Source organism: Brienomyrus brachyistius, unplaced genomic scaffold (genome assembly GCF_023856365.1).
Source record: "Brienomyrus brachyistius isolate T26 unplaced genomic scaffold, BBRACH_0.4 scaffold52, whole genome shotgun sequence".
Lineage (NCBI taxonomy): Eukaryota > Metazoa > Chordata > Actinopteri > Osteoglossiformes > Mormyridae > Brienomyrus > Brienomyrus brachyistius.
Window position 1 is genome coordinate 694,823 of NW_026042327.1, and position 13,953 is coordinate 708,775.

Sequence of the window (13,953 nt, forward strand, 5' to 3'; positions counted from 1 at the left end):
AGGATATCAAGACTGTCAGCCTTTACACATCAGATTATGACATATCTGAGTAGCCCAGACTGTCCGGAAAACAAAGCCATACAGCATATGTGGCTGACTAATGTACATACAGTGTCCATCCATCCACATGCGGGTCATTGTTGCAGGGGAGCCTGGGCCCATCCCAGCCAGCACAGGGCAGGGGTTCACCCTGGGTGTGACGTGCATCAGAAATACAAATTTAAAGTGATCGATATATTAAACAGTCTGGGACATTTAGAATGTTACTGTATATTTACAAATTTAATGATAAATTAAGCTTTCTTTTGCTTTGAGAAATTTAAACAGAAAGTTATAACTCTTTTCTGTTATGTTTCAGTGTGAGCCTCTTTTGTCTGTGAATATACTTTGACCCATCGACTGTATAAAACATGGACACTTGTCTGCATACACACAGGTGCATCTTGCCATTCTGACACTATTCTTTGGTAAGTTTTATATTTACAGAAGACATAAAAATGACAGGGCTGAATTATTCTGTTGCCGGCCGGGGGGTTGGGTTTGATTATAACCACCACCAAGTGTTATAACAGAACCATGTCAGGACACTAGGGGGCACTAAAGCATTGGGTAAGGGGAGATACAGGAAAAGGAGAGGATACAGAAGTAAAAGGCTGAGTCTGTGCATCTGTGGTCGTGGTCTGTTGGAAATTCTAAGATTCACAGCAGAATATTTTACATGGGGTCAGAAGATCGGCAGCAGGAGCCCGTGAGTAGAAAACCAACATTAGTTTGAAGGTCAGAGGAAATACAGAGGATCTGGCAATACTAGGGCCTGCTACAGTAAGTGAGGGAGCTGGCCAGCTTACAGATGCGTTTCCAAGAGGGGAGCAAAGAAAATAACATGAGAGGTGGAGCAGATATTTTCAGTAGAACCTCCAGGAAGCTTCAATTTTGACAGGCCAAGCAGCTGGACTCAGTGCTTACGATGCTTTGAGTGATTTCGAGGAGCTTCAGGAATATCTGAAAAGACTGAGGAAGACCATTCAACTCGCTGCTGTACATGACTGGGGAGAAAAGCAATGACACGCTGGTTTTGTCTGACGAACAGAAATAGTTTGCAGAGACATTTACATTTACATTTACAGTATTTGGCAGACACCCTTAGCCAGAGCGACTTACATAAGTGCTTTAAGACGCTGCGATGAATTTTTCTGATACTAGCTCAATAAGGACACAGGCTATGAATACCATCTATCTGAACACTGTTGAGAAAGTGCAACAATAATTATTATTTTGTTGTACACATACACACACACGGAAAAGAGCTGAGTAAGAATACAGAGTACTACTTCAGGTATTTCTGAAAAAGGAAAGCTTTGAGTTGTCGCTTGAAGACAGCCAAGGTTTCTGCTGTTCGGACATCAAGGGGGATGAAGAGACAGGACAGAGAAGTTTGAATGCGACAGGACAGAGAAGAGCCGAGATGTGTGTCGTCCTTGTGCCTTGAGGGGAGGTGGGACCAGTCGAGCAGTGCTGGAGGATCAGAGAGATCGGGGTGCAGTACGGGGTGTGATGAGGTCTTTTAGGTAGGATGGTGCCAGACCATTTTTGGCTTTGTATGTGAGCATCAGTGTTTTGAATTTGATGTGGGCAGCTACAGGAAGCCAGTGGAGGGAGCGTAGCAAAGGAATGGTGTGGGAAGTTTAGAAGGTTAAAAACAAGTCGAGCAGCTGCATTCTGAAGCAGTTGGAGGGGACAGATGGCACGCAGTGGTAAACCCGCTAGAAGCGAGTTGCAGTAGTCCAGGCGTGAGATGACGAGGGACTGGACGAGTATCTGGGTAGCCTGAGTGGAAAGAAATGGACGTATCCAAAACCAAAAGCCCTGGCTGAGTATTTTATTATTAAACACATTATAATATATGAGAGAGCAAATTTTAACAGCCGAAATCAACAGGCAGGTGAATCAGCAGGAAGTTGTATTATAATATAGCGTTAGCTGAGGTGGCATCACCATATGCACTGTCAGCCCCTGGACATGGAGCTCTGTACACATGGAGGTGAGAGTCAGCTTGGCAGCAAAGGGCAGCCACCTGCAGTGGCACCTATGGAGCTGGGAGTTAAGGGCTCTGCTCAAGGGCCCAGAGACATGTGGCTGTTCTGCCAAAGCCAGGCTGGATCGAGCAACCTTCCGATCTTCCCAGGCTTAGCCCACTCTGCCACATATTAGGATCTGTGTGGACCTAACAAGACTCAATGGAAGTGTCTGCTGAACGAGGCACATACTCCCAGCTGTGGATGACACACTTGCCAAACTGGACGGGGCAGTAGAGTTCTCCAAACGGGATGCCTGATCGGGATTCTGGCAGATACCCTCATATAAAGACTCCCAGCCCTTGATGACCTTCATTACACTCCTTCAGCAGGTACTGTTTAAACAGACTGCCTTTTGGGATCTCCTCGGCACTCGAGCACTTCCAGCTGAGAATCTCTCAGATTGTTTCAGGCACACCTAGAACAATGTGCTATACTGATGACATTTTGGTAATTGGCAAATATATGCAAAGTTCCCCAGAACTTTGAGAATGCAGACCTCACTCTAAATGAACACTGTGAGGTCAGAGTGAATGAGTGAAGTTCCTGGGACATAAAATAAGCGTAACAGGGACTGGGGTGACCCCCGACAGCATTAAAGCCGTTATCAACATGCCCAAACCTCAGAGTACTGAAGGAGTGAGACGCATCGTGGGGATGGTGAACTACATTGGCAGGTTTTCTCCCTGCCTGCCCCCAGCCAGATGGAGAATACAGCCCAGTGATGTACATGTCTGTGTAGGAGTCTGACTCCCAGTGAAACCCGATACACACTGATCAAAAGAGAGAAACTCCTGTGTCAGCAGATGCATCGTCATACAGCCTTGGAGGAGGGCTAATGCAGAGGCAGCCGGATGGAGAATACAGACCAGTGATGTACATGTCTGTGTAGGAGTCTGACTCCCAGTGAAACCCGATACGCACTGATCAAAAGAGAGAAACTCCTGTGTCAGCAGATGCATCGTCATACAGCCTTGGAGGAGGGCTAATGCAGAGGCAGCCGGATGGAGAATACAGACCAGTGATGTACATGTCTGTGTAGGAGTCTGACTCCCAGTGAAACCCGATACACACTGATCAAAAGAGAGAAACTCCTGTGTCAGCAGATGCATCGTCATACAGCCTTGGAGGAGGGCTAATGCAGAGGCAGCCGGATGGAGAATACAGACCAGTGATGTACATGTCTGTGTAGGAGTCTGACTCCCAGTGAAACCCGATACACACTGATCAAAAGAGAGAAACTCCTGTGTCAGCAGATGCATCGTCATACAGCCTTGGAGGAGGGCTAATGCAGAGGCAGCCGGATGGAGAATACAGACCAGTGATGTACATGTCTGTGTACGAGTCTGACTCCCAGTGAAACCCGATACACACTGATCAAAAGAGAGAAACTCCTGTGTCAGCAGATGCACCGTCATACAGCCTTGGAGGAGGGCTAATGCAGAGGCAGCCAGATGGAGAATACAGACCAGTGATGTACATGTCTGTGTAGGAGTCTGACTCCCAGTGAAACCCGATACGCACTGATCAAAAAAGAGGCCCTTGGTGTGACACGGGCCTGTAAGTGAATGATCATATGTCTCTTGGGATTGTACGTCACGGTGCATACAGACCACAAGCTCCTCATCTCCTTGATAGGTTCTTGACCACTTGATGACTTTCCTCGAGGAACTCAGACTCAGACTGAGGATGAAAAGATTCAAATAAAGAATCATTCATGTTACAGGATAACAACAGGTGGCAGCTGGTGTGTAACCACAAGCTCCACTCGGATCCGAAAACAAGGGAGAGTGACACACTGGAAAGGGAGAGTGACACACTGGAAAGGGAGAGTGACACACTGGAAAGGGAGAGTGACACACTGGAAAGGGAGTGTGGAGTCCATATCGATCATGTCATGGAGCACATACCTGTGACAGAAAGAGTTTTTTTGTCTCTTAATTCTTGCAATTCCATTTCACATTTTCTCAGCTCAGTGTTTTTCTTGGGAGGAAACATGTGCTGATTCCAAAGTTTTAATTTTCTGTTCTAGTTCTGTCTCGAGAGCTTTTTCCTTTTTCTTTTTGTGTGCTAATTATTCTACCTCGAGTTACAGCCTTTGACGTCTCCCAGAGTCTGTAAGCAGAGATACCAGGCAGGTCATTTGTTTCAATAAATGTTGTCCAATCTTTTTTAATAACTTCTAAAAATAACTCTAGTAATGATGTATTCAGTCTCCACCGTGTAAAAGGTGGTGCACTAACTTTTACAGTGACCACATTTTTCTTAAGACGCCTTAAGGCGACAGTTGTTGTGCTGAGCAGCAGAACGTTTCACAAACATCTACATTAAGTGCTTTTGCAGGCTGGTTCTCAGTGCTGAGATCAGCTAGATTCCACAGACGCTCATCTGCCACGGCTGATCGCTGGTGATTTTTTACAAGTTTCACCGCTGAAAAGCTGCGCTCACAGCCTGCAGTCCTCACTGGCAAAACAACAGCAATCTGACACAGAGGATAAAGTCCAAAGAAGACGACCTTAAAGGAGCCAGGATCCTCACTGACTCTGTCAGACTGCATGGCTTCACTTTACTATCTGCTCTGTTTCTTTCCAGTCTTTATATCTGCTGTATCTCACTTTCCAAGAGATCAGAGCCACCTGCCTGAGCCACTAACAAAAGCAGCTCCTCCTTTAAGAGTCATTGTCTGATGGCTTAGTGCTTGTATGCCGCTCATTATGTTACAGCTGGAGTTTGAGAAGCACCTGTCCATCTCCCTCATCATGGACTCTATGGTGGGAATAAATGCTCCTTTTCTGAAGGCGTCTTTGCTGTTAGCTGTTGCTGTCCAGGTGTAGATGTGACTGACTATCATGTGGTCTGCTTGAGGTGTGTTTGGTTCTTTTTGGTTTGACAGTGGCAGAAATGCGGCGATCACTGCATGTTTCAGTCACTGTACCCCACAGTTCAGTAAAGCTGTCCTCTTTGCGATGTTCTCCAAAGGTCTGTCTGAGGGTGTCAGTGAGGTCGGCTACTTTGCTAAGATCAGCCTTAGGTGACTGGAGCACGTCTGGCAGAAACTTTGCTTGACCGAGCACCTTTCTGAACACTACAAGAAGCCCTACAAAACTCAAGTCAATCTGAGACTGCAGTCCTCTGGCTTCTGCAGCTCTCTGGGGATTCGGCATCATCTAAAATCTCACCTGGCAGCCTTAGTCCAGCACTCAGCCTCTCCGTAAGGTTTCTACACGCAGCACGGCAGCAGGCCCATCTAGTCTCACTGAGCCTTTGCAGTTCCCCTGGGCCCCACTGAACATTTCTTTCTGTGCATCCAGCCATTTCTTGTGAACATATGAGCCTGACATGATCACATACAGTCTTTTCCAGCAAAGAGAAGAAAACATGCAGCTACAGGGACATTTTTCACACAGTCAACAATGACAAGATATAAACAGTGTGGGCTGCAGTGAACATAAAATGCATATCTGGCAACCTCTCTAACTCCTGTTTGGACCCCAGAGCATCTGCCACTCATGACCTTCACTGCTTTGGCCACCAGATTCTCTCTGTATTCCAGCCCATACTTATCCAGACATAGAAAAGAATAGAATATAATAGAATGGCTACTTCATTGTCATTCAGAACATACACCGGTTAGTTCACATCAGAGCAAAATTACGTTGCATTGACTCATCATCGGCCCAGCAGAGTGAATTAAAAAAGAATATATAGTGGAATTAACATAGAATATGCATAAAAATATATCAACAGCACTATAGCAGCAAACACCAGTGTACATCAGCGTTTCAGACATATTGCACTAGACAATTGAAAAAAAGCAGCTCTGGAAAGTGACGTGTGGATGGATGGAGAGAGGTGGAGTGTGGGGTGGGGGGGGGGGGGGGCTGCCATGAGGTATTGAGAGTTCAGGAGTCTAATGGCTTGAGGAATAAAACTCTTAGAGAATCTGACTGTCCTGATCCTGATGCTGCAAAGCCTCTTCCCAGAGGGCAGCAGGGCGAACAGTCCGTGGTGGGGGTGGGCGGAGTCTCTGATGATGTCACAGGCTCTGCTGAGACAGTGTTTGTGCGCAATATCCTGGATGGATGGAAGAGAAGTCCCGATGATCCTCTCTGCAGGCCTCACCACTCTCTGCAGCCATTTCCTGTCTGAGGCTTTCGAGCTGCCAAACCAGATGGAGATACAGCTGGTCAGCACGCTCTCTATGGTGCCTCGGTAGAAGGTGCTGAGGATGGGAGAGGAAAGCTCTCTTCATCCGGCACAGGAAGTGCAAACGCTGCGGAGCCCGTTTAACCGGTGATGTTGTGTTTGGTGACCAGTCCAGACTGTCAGTTATCTGCACCCCCAGGAATCTGACGCTGCTGACCACCTCCACAGCACTGTTGTCTGTTTGTCTGAGTTTTCACCAGGCGCTGTAGTTTCCTCCCACGGTCCAAAAGCATTCAAGAGGGGTTGAATGGTGAGTCTAAATTGGTCCTGTAGTTGTGTGTGCACCCTGTGGTGTGTTGGTGATTCCCCAGGGTTGGTTCCCACTTGTGCCCAGTGTTCTTGGGATAGGTTCCAGTCCCCAGGCAACCCCAGTTGGAATTAAGTGGCTTCAGAAAATGGATGGATGGATACTTAACCCCTGTAGAAGCCCATGTAAACTGATATGGTTACTTTTTCCACGCTACATTTATCATATTGGGAAAAATTTAAATGCATAGCAGCGGCCCTTCTACCTCCGACGAGCTAAAAGGTGTGGCACAAGTCCCCTTATCCTCAGGACACTTTATAACTGTGTCATCAAGAGCATCCTAACTGGATGCGTCGCCGGCTGGTATGATAGCCACACCACCTACCCCAGCAAAGCTCTGCAAGAAGTAGCACGGTGTGGGGAATATCATTATGAGATGAGCTTCCTGTCAGGGTCAGCTCCTGTTGTCCCAGTCTTGCATCCATAGCTTCTGGCTTTGACCTTGAATAGGATAAGTGCTACAGCCAATGGATGGATATTCCATACTTACATGCACTCCACACATTAATGTCAAATGAGAGTATAATTTTCACTATATATAATATGCAATATTAAGTATTAACATGGTCTATATGAGTAATTATGTAACTAATATTAAATAAATTTAAAGAATATATACCATGCAGTGTTGGCCTCCCATCTGCAGGGTAGGCCACACGAATCCCAGCCATAGTCTGTGCCTATGTGTATAGACTTTGCATGTCCTGAATATGTCACATTAGACATGGATTGATATCAGGCTTGGTACTTCATGATTAAAGCTAAATCAATAACGTAAAACATTCCCATTTAAATATTCAATTGCTTGGAAAAAGGCCTATTTACCAATTAAACCAGTAGCAATAGCACATAAATCCATTAAATACACAGATTAAGTTTAATTTGGTCTCAGATATTACAAAACCTCATGAATAATACACTGACATTAGGTCTATATATTTGTGTGTTTTTTTCCCATTAGCCTAGCCTACTTTTTGTCTCTGGGGAAAAGGATACGAATGAACTCGCATGTACGCTAAACATGACTTTATACACAAACACGGAATGTAGTGTCCAGTGTTCAAACTCATTGATTTCAGGTCATTTTCACCTGTTGAAATGATTGAAGACAACAAAAAGATCATTTAAAGCATAAATGCATTTATTTTCTAATTAGATGTCAGCAAAACATTAAACAATTGTATGTAGTAATTGCAAGAAAACAAAAAGAAAACAAAATGTACCATTTTAAGATTCTGGTACTGTGACATAACACTGATATCAGCGCATTTAACAACGTTACACATGACAGGCTAAACTATTCCTTCTAAGCTAGGTATCCTAAACTCAGTACGTCCAAACAAAAGCAAAAACAGAAATACTGTCACAGGTCCAGGGCGGATTGAGAGCGACAGCGTGGCATGGAGCAAGCAGAAACAGAGAGTGGACGACTCACTCAGGGATTCAAAGGAGGAAAGGGGATAAACACTAGACACTAATAAAAACAAAAGCAGACCACGAGGGGTCAAAAACAAGACAAGGAACAACAGTAATCAAATAAGAAATCGGTCGGTGGGTCACAAGCTTTTTTTTCTTTTTCCCTCCACCACCCCCCCTCTGCGGAGGACCACTTTATTGTGCCCGAGATGTTATTTCAGGTGGAGTCTAGGACCCAACCTGACACGTGTGTATAGACAAACAGGCACACACATATACAAGCATACGTTCCCACCCTCATGCAGACATAAACAAATATTTACACATTCACCCAACATTTAGACACACAGAAATGAACGCTGTACACATACTCTCACTCCCCATGTATACTCTATGTGGACCCCTATTTTTCCTCTGGCGAGGAGACCAGAAGATCACCCCCGACTCGCAGTAGCCGAGAAGCCCACCAGCCCAGACCCCGACCAGACGGCCAGCTCTTCCTCTCAGCCCCCAGCCCCAAATGGCGAACAGGGAACGGGGGTGTGAAAAGACCCCATGCCCCCCTTTGCCCGCTCAGATGTGGTGTTGGTGTGTGTTGTTCTAAAGTGCTTTTAAAACAGGTGAAGGGCATGGCACTAACCACCCCCTGCCGACCAACAGCTGGTGTTAGCTCCGCCTCTCCCCAGAGCCCTCAATGTCTGTGTGTGATTAAAATTGAGATGTGGGCCCTGGCACCAGAGGTAAGGCTGAATGAACAGACCGCCCTCTGGATGCCATTCTGTGTGCCCATCCCCAACGCCATAAATGTATGTGTCATGAGAGAGTAAGTAATGAGAGTGTCTACGTTGTAGTGTATGAATGAGGTACAGGTGGTCGCGAGGGGACAGAGGAGGAATACCTACCCTGCATCCCAGCAACGCACCTACACCTCAAAGCCCTACATGTGTGGTGGTGTGATGGAGCGGGAGGAGGGAAGCATTTAGGGATGGGGAGGAAAGGAATGGGGGGGGGCAAAATACCTCCCCCCCAAGGCAGCAGCACCACCGGGCCCCACAGAGCCCAAGGCGCCCCACCGGACCCCACTACAAAGGAAAAGCTACCCCCGCCCCAGCATTCAGTCAACTCCCAGACTGCACAAGACAAAAGACATCCAAAGACATTGTACCTCTCTGAAAGGTAGAAACGTTTCACCGCTCGTCCAAGCAGCTTTGCATGTGCAAATGCACAACCCCTCACTCAACAGAGGTAGAGGCATTAGGCACAACCTGTCTCCAATTTAACCTGCGGCCCTCTCATCATTTGCCAAAACAAAAATAATTCCCAGGAAAAAAACAGACCCAATTCACACCTCCACCAGGTGGACCACCCTTAACGACCCACTCTACTGGAGTAGGAGGGACTGGTTACATCTACCCGCAACTCCCCCCCCCCCCCCACTTTGTTTCACTCAACGAGCCCCCTTAGATTACTTACCCAGGAGGATAAATATGTGGACACTTACTACCTCCCTCAGGCTGAAGAAGCTGCTTGGATAAGCAGCGAAACGTTTCTAACTTTCAGAGACAAGTCCAGTTGCCACGAGTCAACCACCAGAGAGTATGGTCTAAGGTTGCCTGGTCTTTCTGTTCCTCTGTGGCGAAGGGTACCTTAAGGGTACCTTCACCACATTGCCATTTGATACTGACACCTTCACATTGCCTGCTTCTAAATCGCCAACGATCAGTTCTTCCAATAATAATTTGTCCACCTTAGTTTCAACAATATCCAAATTCATAGCATTCAGCTGGAATTCACTGTTTATAACTTCTACTGCCACATCCACAATTTCCAATTCAAATGCTTTTTCAAAAGCCTTTTCTCTAGTCTCCTCCACTTTGACTTCTCCAATTTGTACTTGTACAATTTCAAAATCAAATTTACTTTGATCTAAATATTCGAGATCAAACTGGCAGAGGTCTACCAGCACAGCTCCTATCTCCAGACTGTCTCGATGGTTGTCTACAGGCTTTATGGAGATTGTCCTGTTATTCATCACAAAAGCCTCCAACCCATGTACATCTATCCCCTTATCCCTCCCAAGCTGGCTAGTGGGTGGAGTTACTTGGGAGCACTCCTCTTCATCACCCCAGCAGATGATCTCTTCCCACTTGTCCCAGGCTGCCCAATAAGCATCATCCGTCCAGCTAACTGCCTTGGCAATTCGCCTTCGGGAATGTGACTCAGTGGAACTGTCAGCCTGGTCAGAAGGTGATTCTGCTGGGGAGCACAGCTCTTTCTCATCTCCCCAGTCAATCACCTCTCCCCACTTGTCCCAAGTTGCCCAGTATCTGTCGTCGCTCCAGCAAACAGCTTTCTCCATTCGTCTGATTCTGAATGAGGAAAAACAACATACAGGCAATGCAATGGAGCTGTCAGCCACTCCTGACATGTGGACTACACTTCTGCACTGACCCACACCTTCCCAATCAACAACCGCATTACTGCACAGGCAGAGCTGCTATCTTTGGTCAGCTGGCTGGCGTGAGATTCTCAATTCCAGACAAGTCTGCACGTTCATCTCCATATGTGTAACAGTCTTACTACCTTGTAAATAGTCTGGAGGGTTTGCAGACTACCCCAACACTTTTGATGGAGCTAATTTTAGGTTTATAATGGAACAAAACAGACTGACTACAAGACATCTTGAGTGAGGGTTGGCAACCCTGCATATGACACTAACTAACCTGCACATAAAATTTTAATATAATCCAAACAATATACTGAATTTTACACAAACATATTTCAATATACAGTCATACCTCGGCTCACGAACTTAGTTCCTGACCTGAAAAGTGCGTGACCTCAATCAATTTTCCCATTTCAAATAATGTAAATATGTATTATGTTCAATATGTTTAAACTTCAGAAACGCTGCATTTTCTTCAATTTTTAATATTTTTCTGTGACCAAGAATCCATCCATCCATTTTCCAAACCACTTATCCTACTGGGTTGCCTATCCCGGAAGCAATGGGCACGAGGCAGGGAAAAATCGAGGATGGGGGGGGCCAGCCCATTGCAGGGCACACTCACACACCATTCACTCACACATGCACTCCTACGGGCAATTTAGCAAGTACCCGGAGGAAACCCCACGACGACATGGGGAGAACGCGACCAAGAATATAGACTTAAATTAAAATAACCTTACTTGTAACAAATAATGCTGTTGCCACGTCAAACTGTCGGTGCAGCGGTAAGAAAATCGGGAGAAGACTAACAATAATAGAGGATTTATACATGGAAAAATAAGTTCACACAACACGTTATTCACCATGAACTAGGACATATCGCCGTCTTTCTCTTTAGGTCACTCTATACATACATATATACACTTCGAGCACGCGCAGTACAACTCAACACCCCCTACCGTACAATCAAATTATGACAGACTGTGCACATATAACTGAGAGAATACATTTACATTTACATGCTAACAAATGCTAAATTAAATAAAACATTAAAACTGAGCATACGCTGGTCGCTCAAAAGACGCCAAAACATGGAAAAGAACCACAAAACATCCCCCCAAAAAACTAAACAATCAACATTAAAAGTCAGTCAAATGCAGTAATTTCAAAAATATTATTTTTTTTTATTATTATACTGGACATTTCTTCGCGTTTCGGGTGGTTCTTTGGGGAGCTTTCATTGGACCCTTTTCGGGACGTTTGTGTGTTCGCGGCCCGAAACACGGTTCGACAACCGGTACAAAACATTTTGGAACATCTGGTTCGTAACCCGATTTATTCGTGATCAGGACTGTTCGTGGGTCGAGGTACCACTGTACATACAAATACAGATACTAAATAATAAGATAAGTTATACGATAAAATGGGAGCAGAAATGCAACGTACCTTGCCATCTTGGTGCAGAAAAGCAAGTGAAGCCGCGTCTTTCAAACCGGTAGCTCCCCACGTGCGGAGGCATCAAATGTAACCAAGCAACAACATAACTAAATAATAACATCATAATACGTATAGTATTTATGTAATAATGACAGTTTTATAAGTTTTTTATTTACTTTTAGAAGTAAATAAGAAAAAAAATTGTGTAAGAACTGCAAAGCAAGAATATAGTAGTAAGCATGAATCACACATTCAGCTCTGGATAATATCAGACAATGACTTAAAGACACGTGAAATGAACTGCACTCTTGGAGTCTGTCTCTCCCCAAAGCACTATGCACGGTAACTTGTTTAATATGGGAATTATAAAATGACACTTTGGTAATATTTCAAACTGTTGTATCGCGATACATAACGATCAGTATGTCGAACTGTCACGCCCAGCTCGTACGATCCTCATGTGTGCCATGCCCCCCTGATTATCCACGTGTGCTTCCCCATTATACCCAGCTGTGTCCGATTATTTTCGATTATTATAGTCCATGTCTTGCTTTCGTTCCTGGTCGGTCATTGATGTTAGTTAGTCGATGTTCGTGCTTCGTCCCGTTTTAGTGCTAATAAATCCCAGTTTCCCCGTGTTCTGCCTGCCTGTTTCCTGCCCGTGCGACCGCGCTCGCAACCAGCCCAAAACAACATCACACAAGCTTCCCACAAGAACCTGTAATTAGACTAAGCGTGTACCACACTGGGCCCGGCTGCCTTATACGGCAACCGAGCACGATCGCATCCTGCCCCCCTCCCCAGTTCTGCCCCCCTGTTGCACTTACTGGTCCGGACGCGAGCACGTTTTGTCATCAACCTGCAACTTTTTGTGTGAAAGAAACATAAGAAGCAAAGCTGTGTACCACAGTAGGGTAGAATTCATGGTTAATTTCGTGGCTTATTTGGGGCGGTTTTGAGTATGATGACACACAGATTTGTCAAGTATACAAAGCAGATGTTTTTATTTATTCGTGCTGCACGTATAGGAAGATCCACACTTTATCAAATATCTCAGGCAGACTGATGCTGCGCGGGATACCAGTGCCAAAAAGGTATTGCGGTACCGCATTTTTGAAAGCTGTTCGGCATTACATTACATTACATTTCTTTAGTACTTGTACTAATTACATCATTTTCGCTTCCGCTAACTATGGGATTATGACGATGGACTCTATATAGCAAAACCACTGCCGAAACTAAGTTATACACTAAGTTAGATCTGCACCCATCATGCTATATAAAATACTAAAACGTCAGCTAGTTAAGTATGATGTCCATAGCTTCACGTCAGTGATTTATGTCAGGGATATACATTGACGTCATCAAAGTTTGATGTTTGAATAATAAATAGATAATAAAGCATAATGTGCTGCGTGGAAAGTGTTTTATATGTGATCAGGTCATCAGAGCTGTATTATGGGATGTCACCAAGACAGGTAATGCTAATACTTAAAAGTAAATAGCATAATCATACAATGATAAGAAAGAGAATAAGGCAAAAACATTTCTTGAAATTTGGCCTGAGGGTGGCGCTAGAGTGATGGATGGATTGAACCCAAATTTGGTATTAATAGTTGGAACTGACCTCTATCCATGTGCCAAATTTCAAAAAAGTTGCCAATCAGCTCTATGGGCTGCCATAGACTCCCATGGCAAAAAGCATAATAATAGTGAAAACTACTAAAAACTATAGGTATCCTAATAATAATAGACTGTCATCTCTAAATTGCCCACAGTGTGTGAGTGAGTGCATTCCCTGCAATGGACTGGCATCCCATCCAAAAGTATACCATTGTGTCCTATGCTACCTGGGATAAGCTACAGGCCCTCGTCTCCAGGATATGTGGTACGAGGATGGATGAATAATAATCATGTTTATTTCAATTTCAATTATTGGCAAATATAAACATGTACCAAGGATAATAGCAATAAATACAGTATGCCAAAATAAATGCTAGAGGAGAATCCTGCAATTCCTGCCCCAGTCCTGGGTCTGGGGAGTTTATTCTCACTGAGATTGC

At 44.9% G+C, this 13,953-nt stretch overlaps 2 protein-coding genes across 2 annotated transcripts in view; both read right to left on the minus strand.

Annotated features, from left to right (window-relative positions):
- The window catches only part of LOC125723834 (NACHT, LRR and PYD domains-containing protein 12-like), a 360,722-nt gene that overhangs the window by 4,067 nt on the left and 342,702 nt on the right, over positions 1 to 13,953 (minus strand). The window lies entirely within an intron of this gene.
- On the minus strand, positions 8,184 to 11,993 carry LOC125723855 (uncharacterized). Its single transcript, XM_049000697.1, has 2 exons — positions 11,900 to 11,993; positions 8,184 to 10,373 (listed from the first exon to the last, which is right to left on the minus strand). Exons 1-2 carry the CDS (start codon positions 11,905 to 11,907, stop codon positions 9,608 to 9,610), a joined length of 774 nt encoding a protein of 257 aa, XP_048856654.1. The 5' UTR covers positions 11,908 to 11,993; the 3' UTR covers positions 8,184 to 9,607.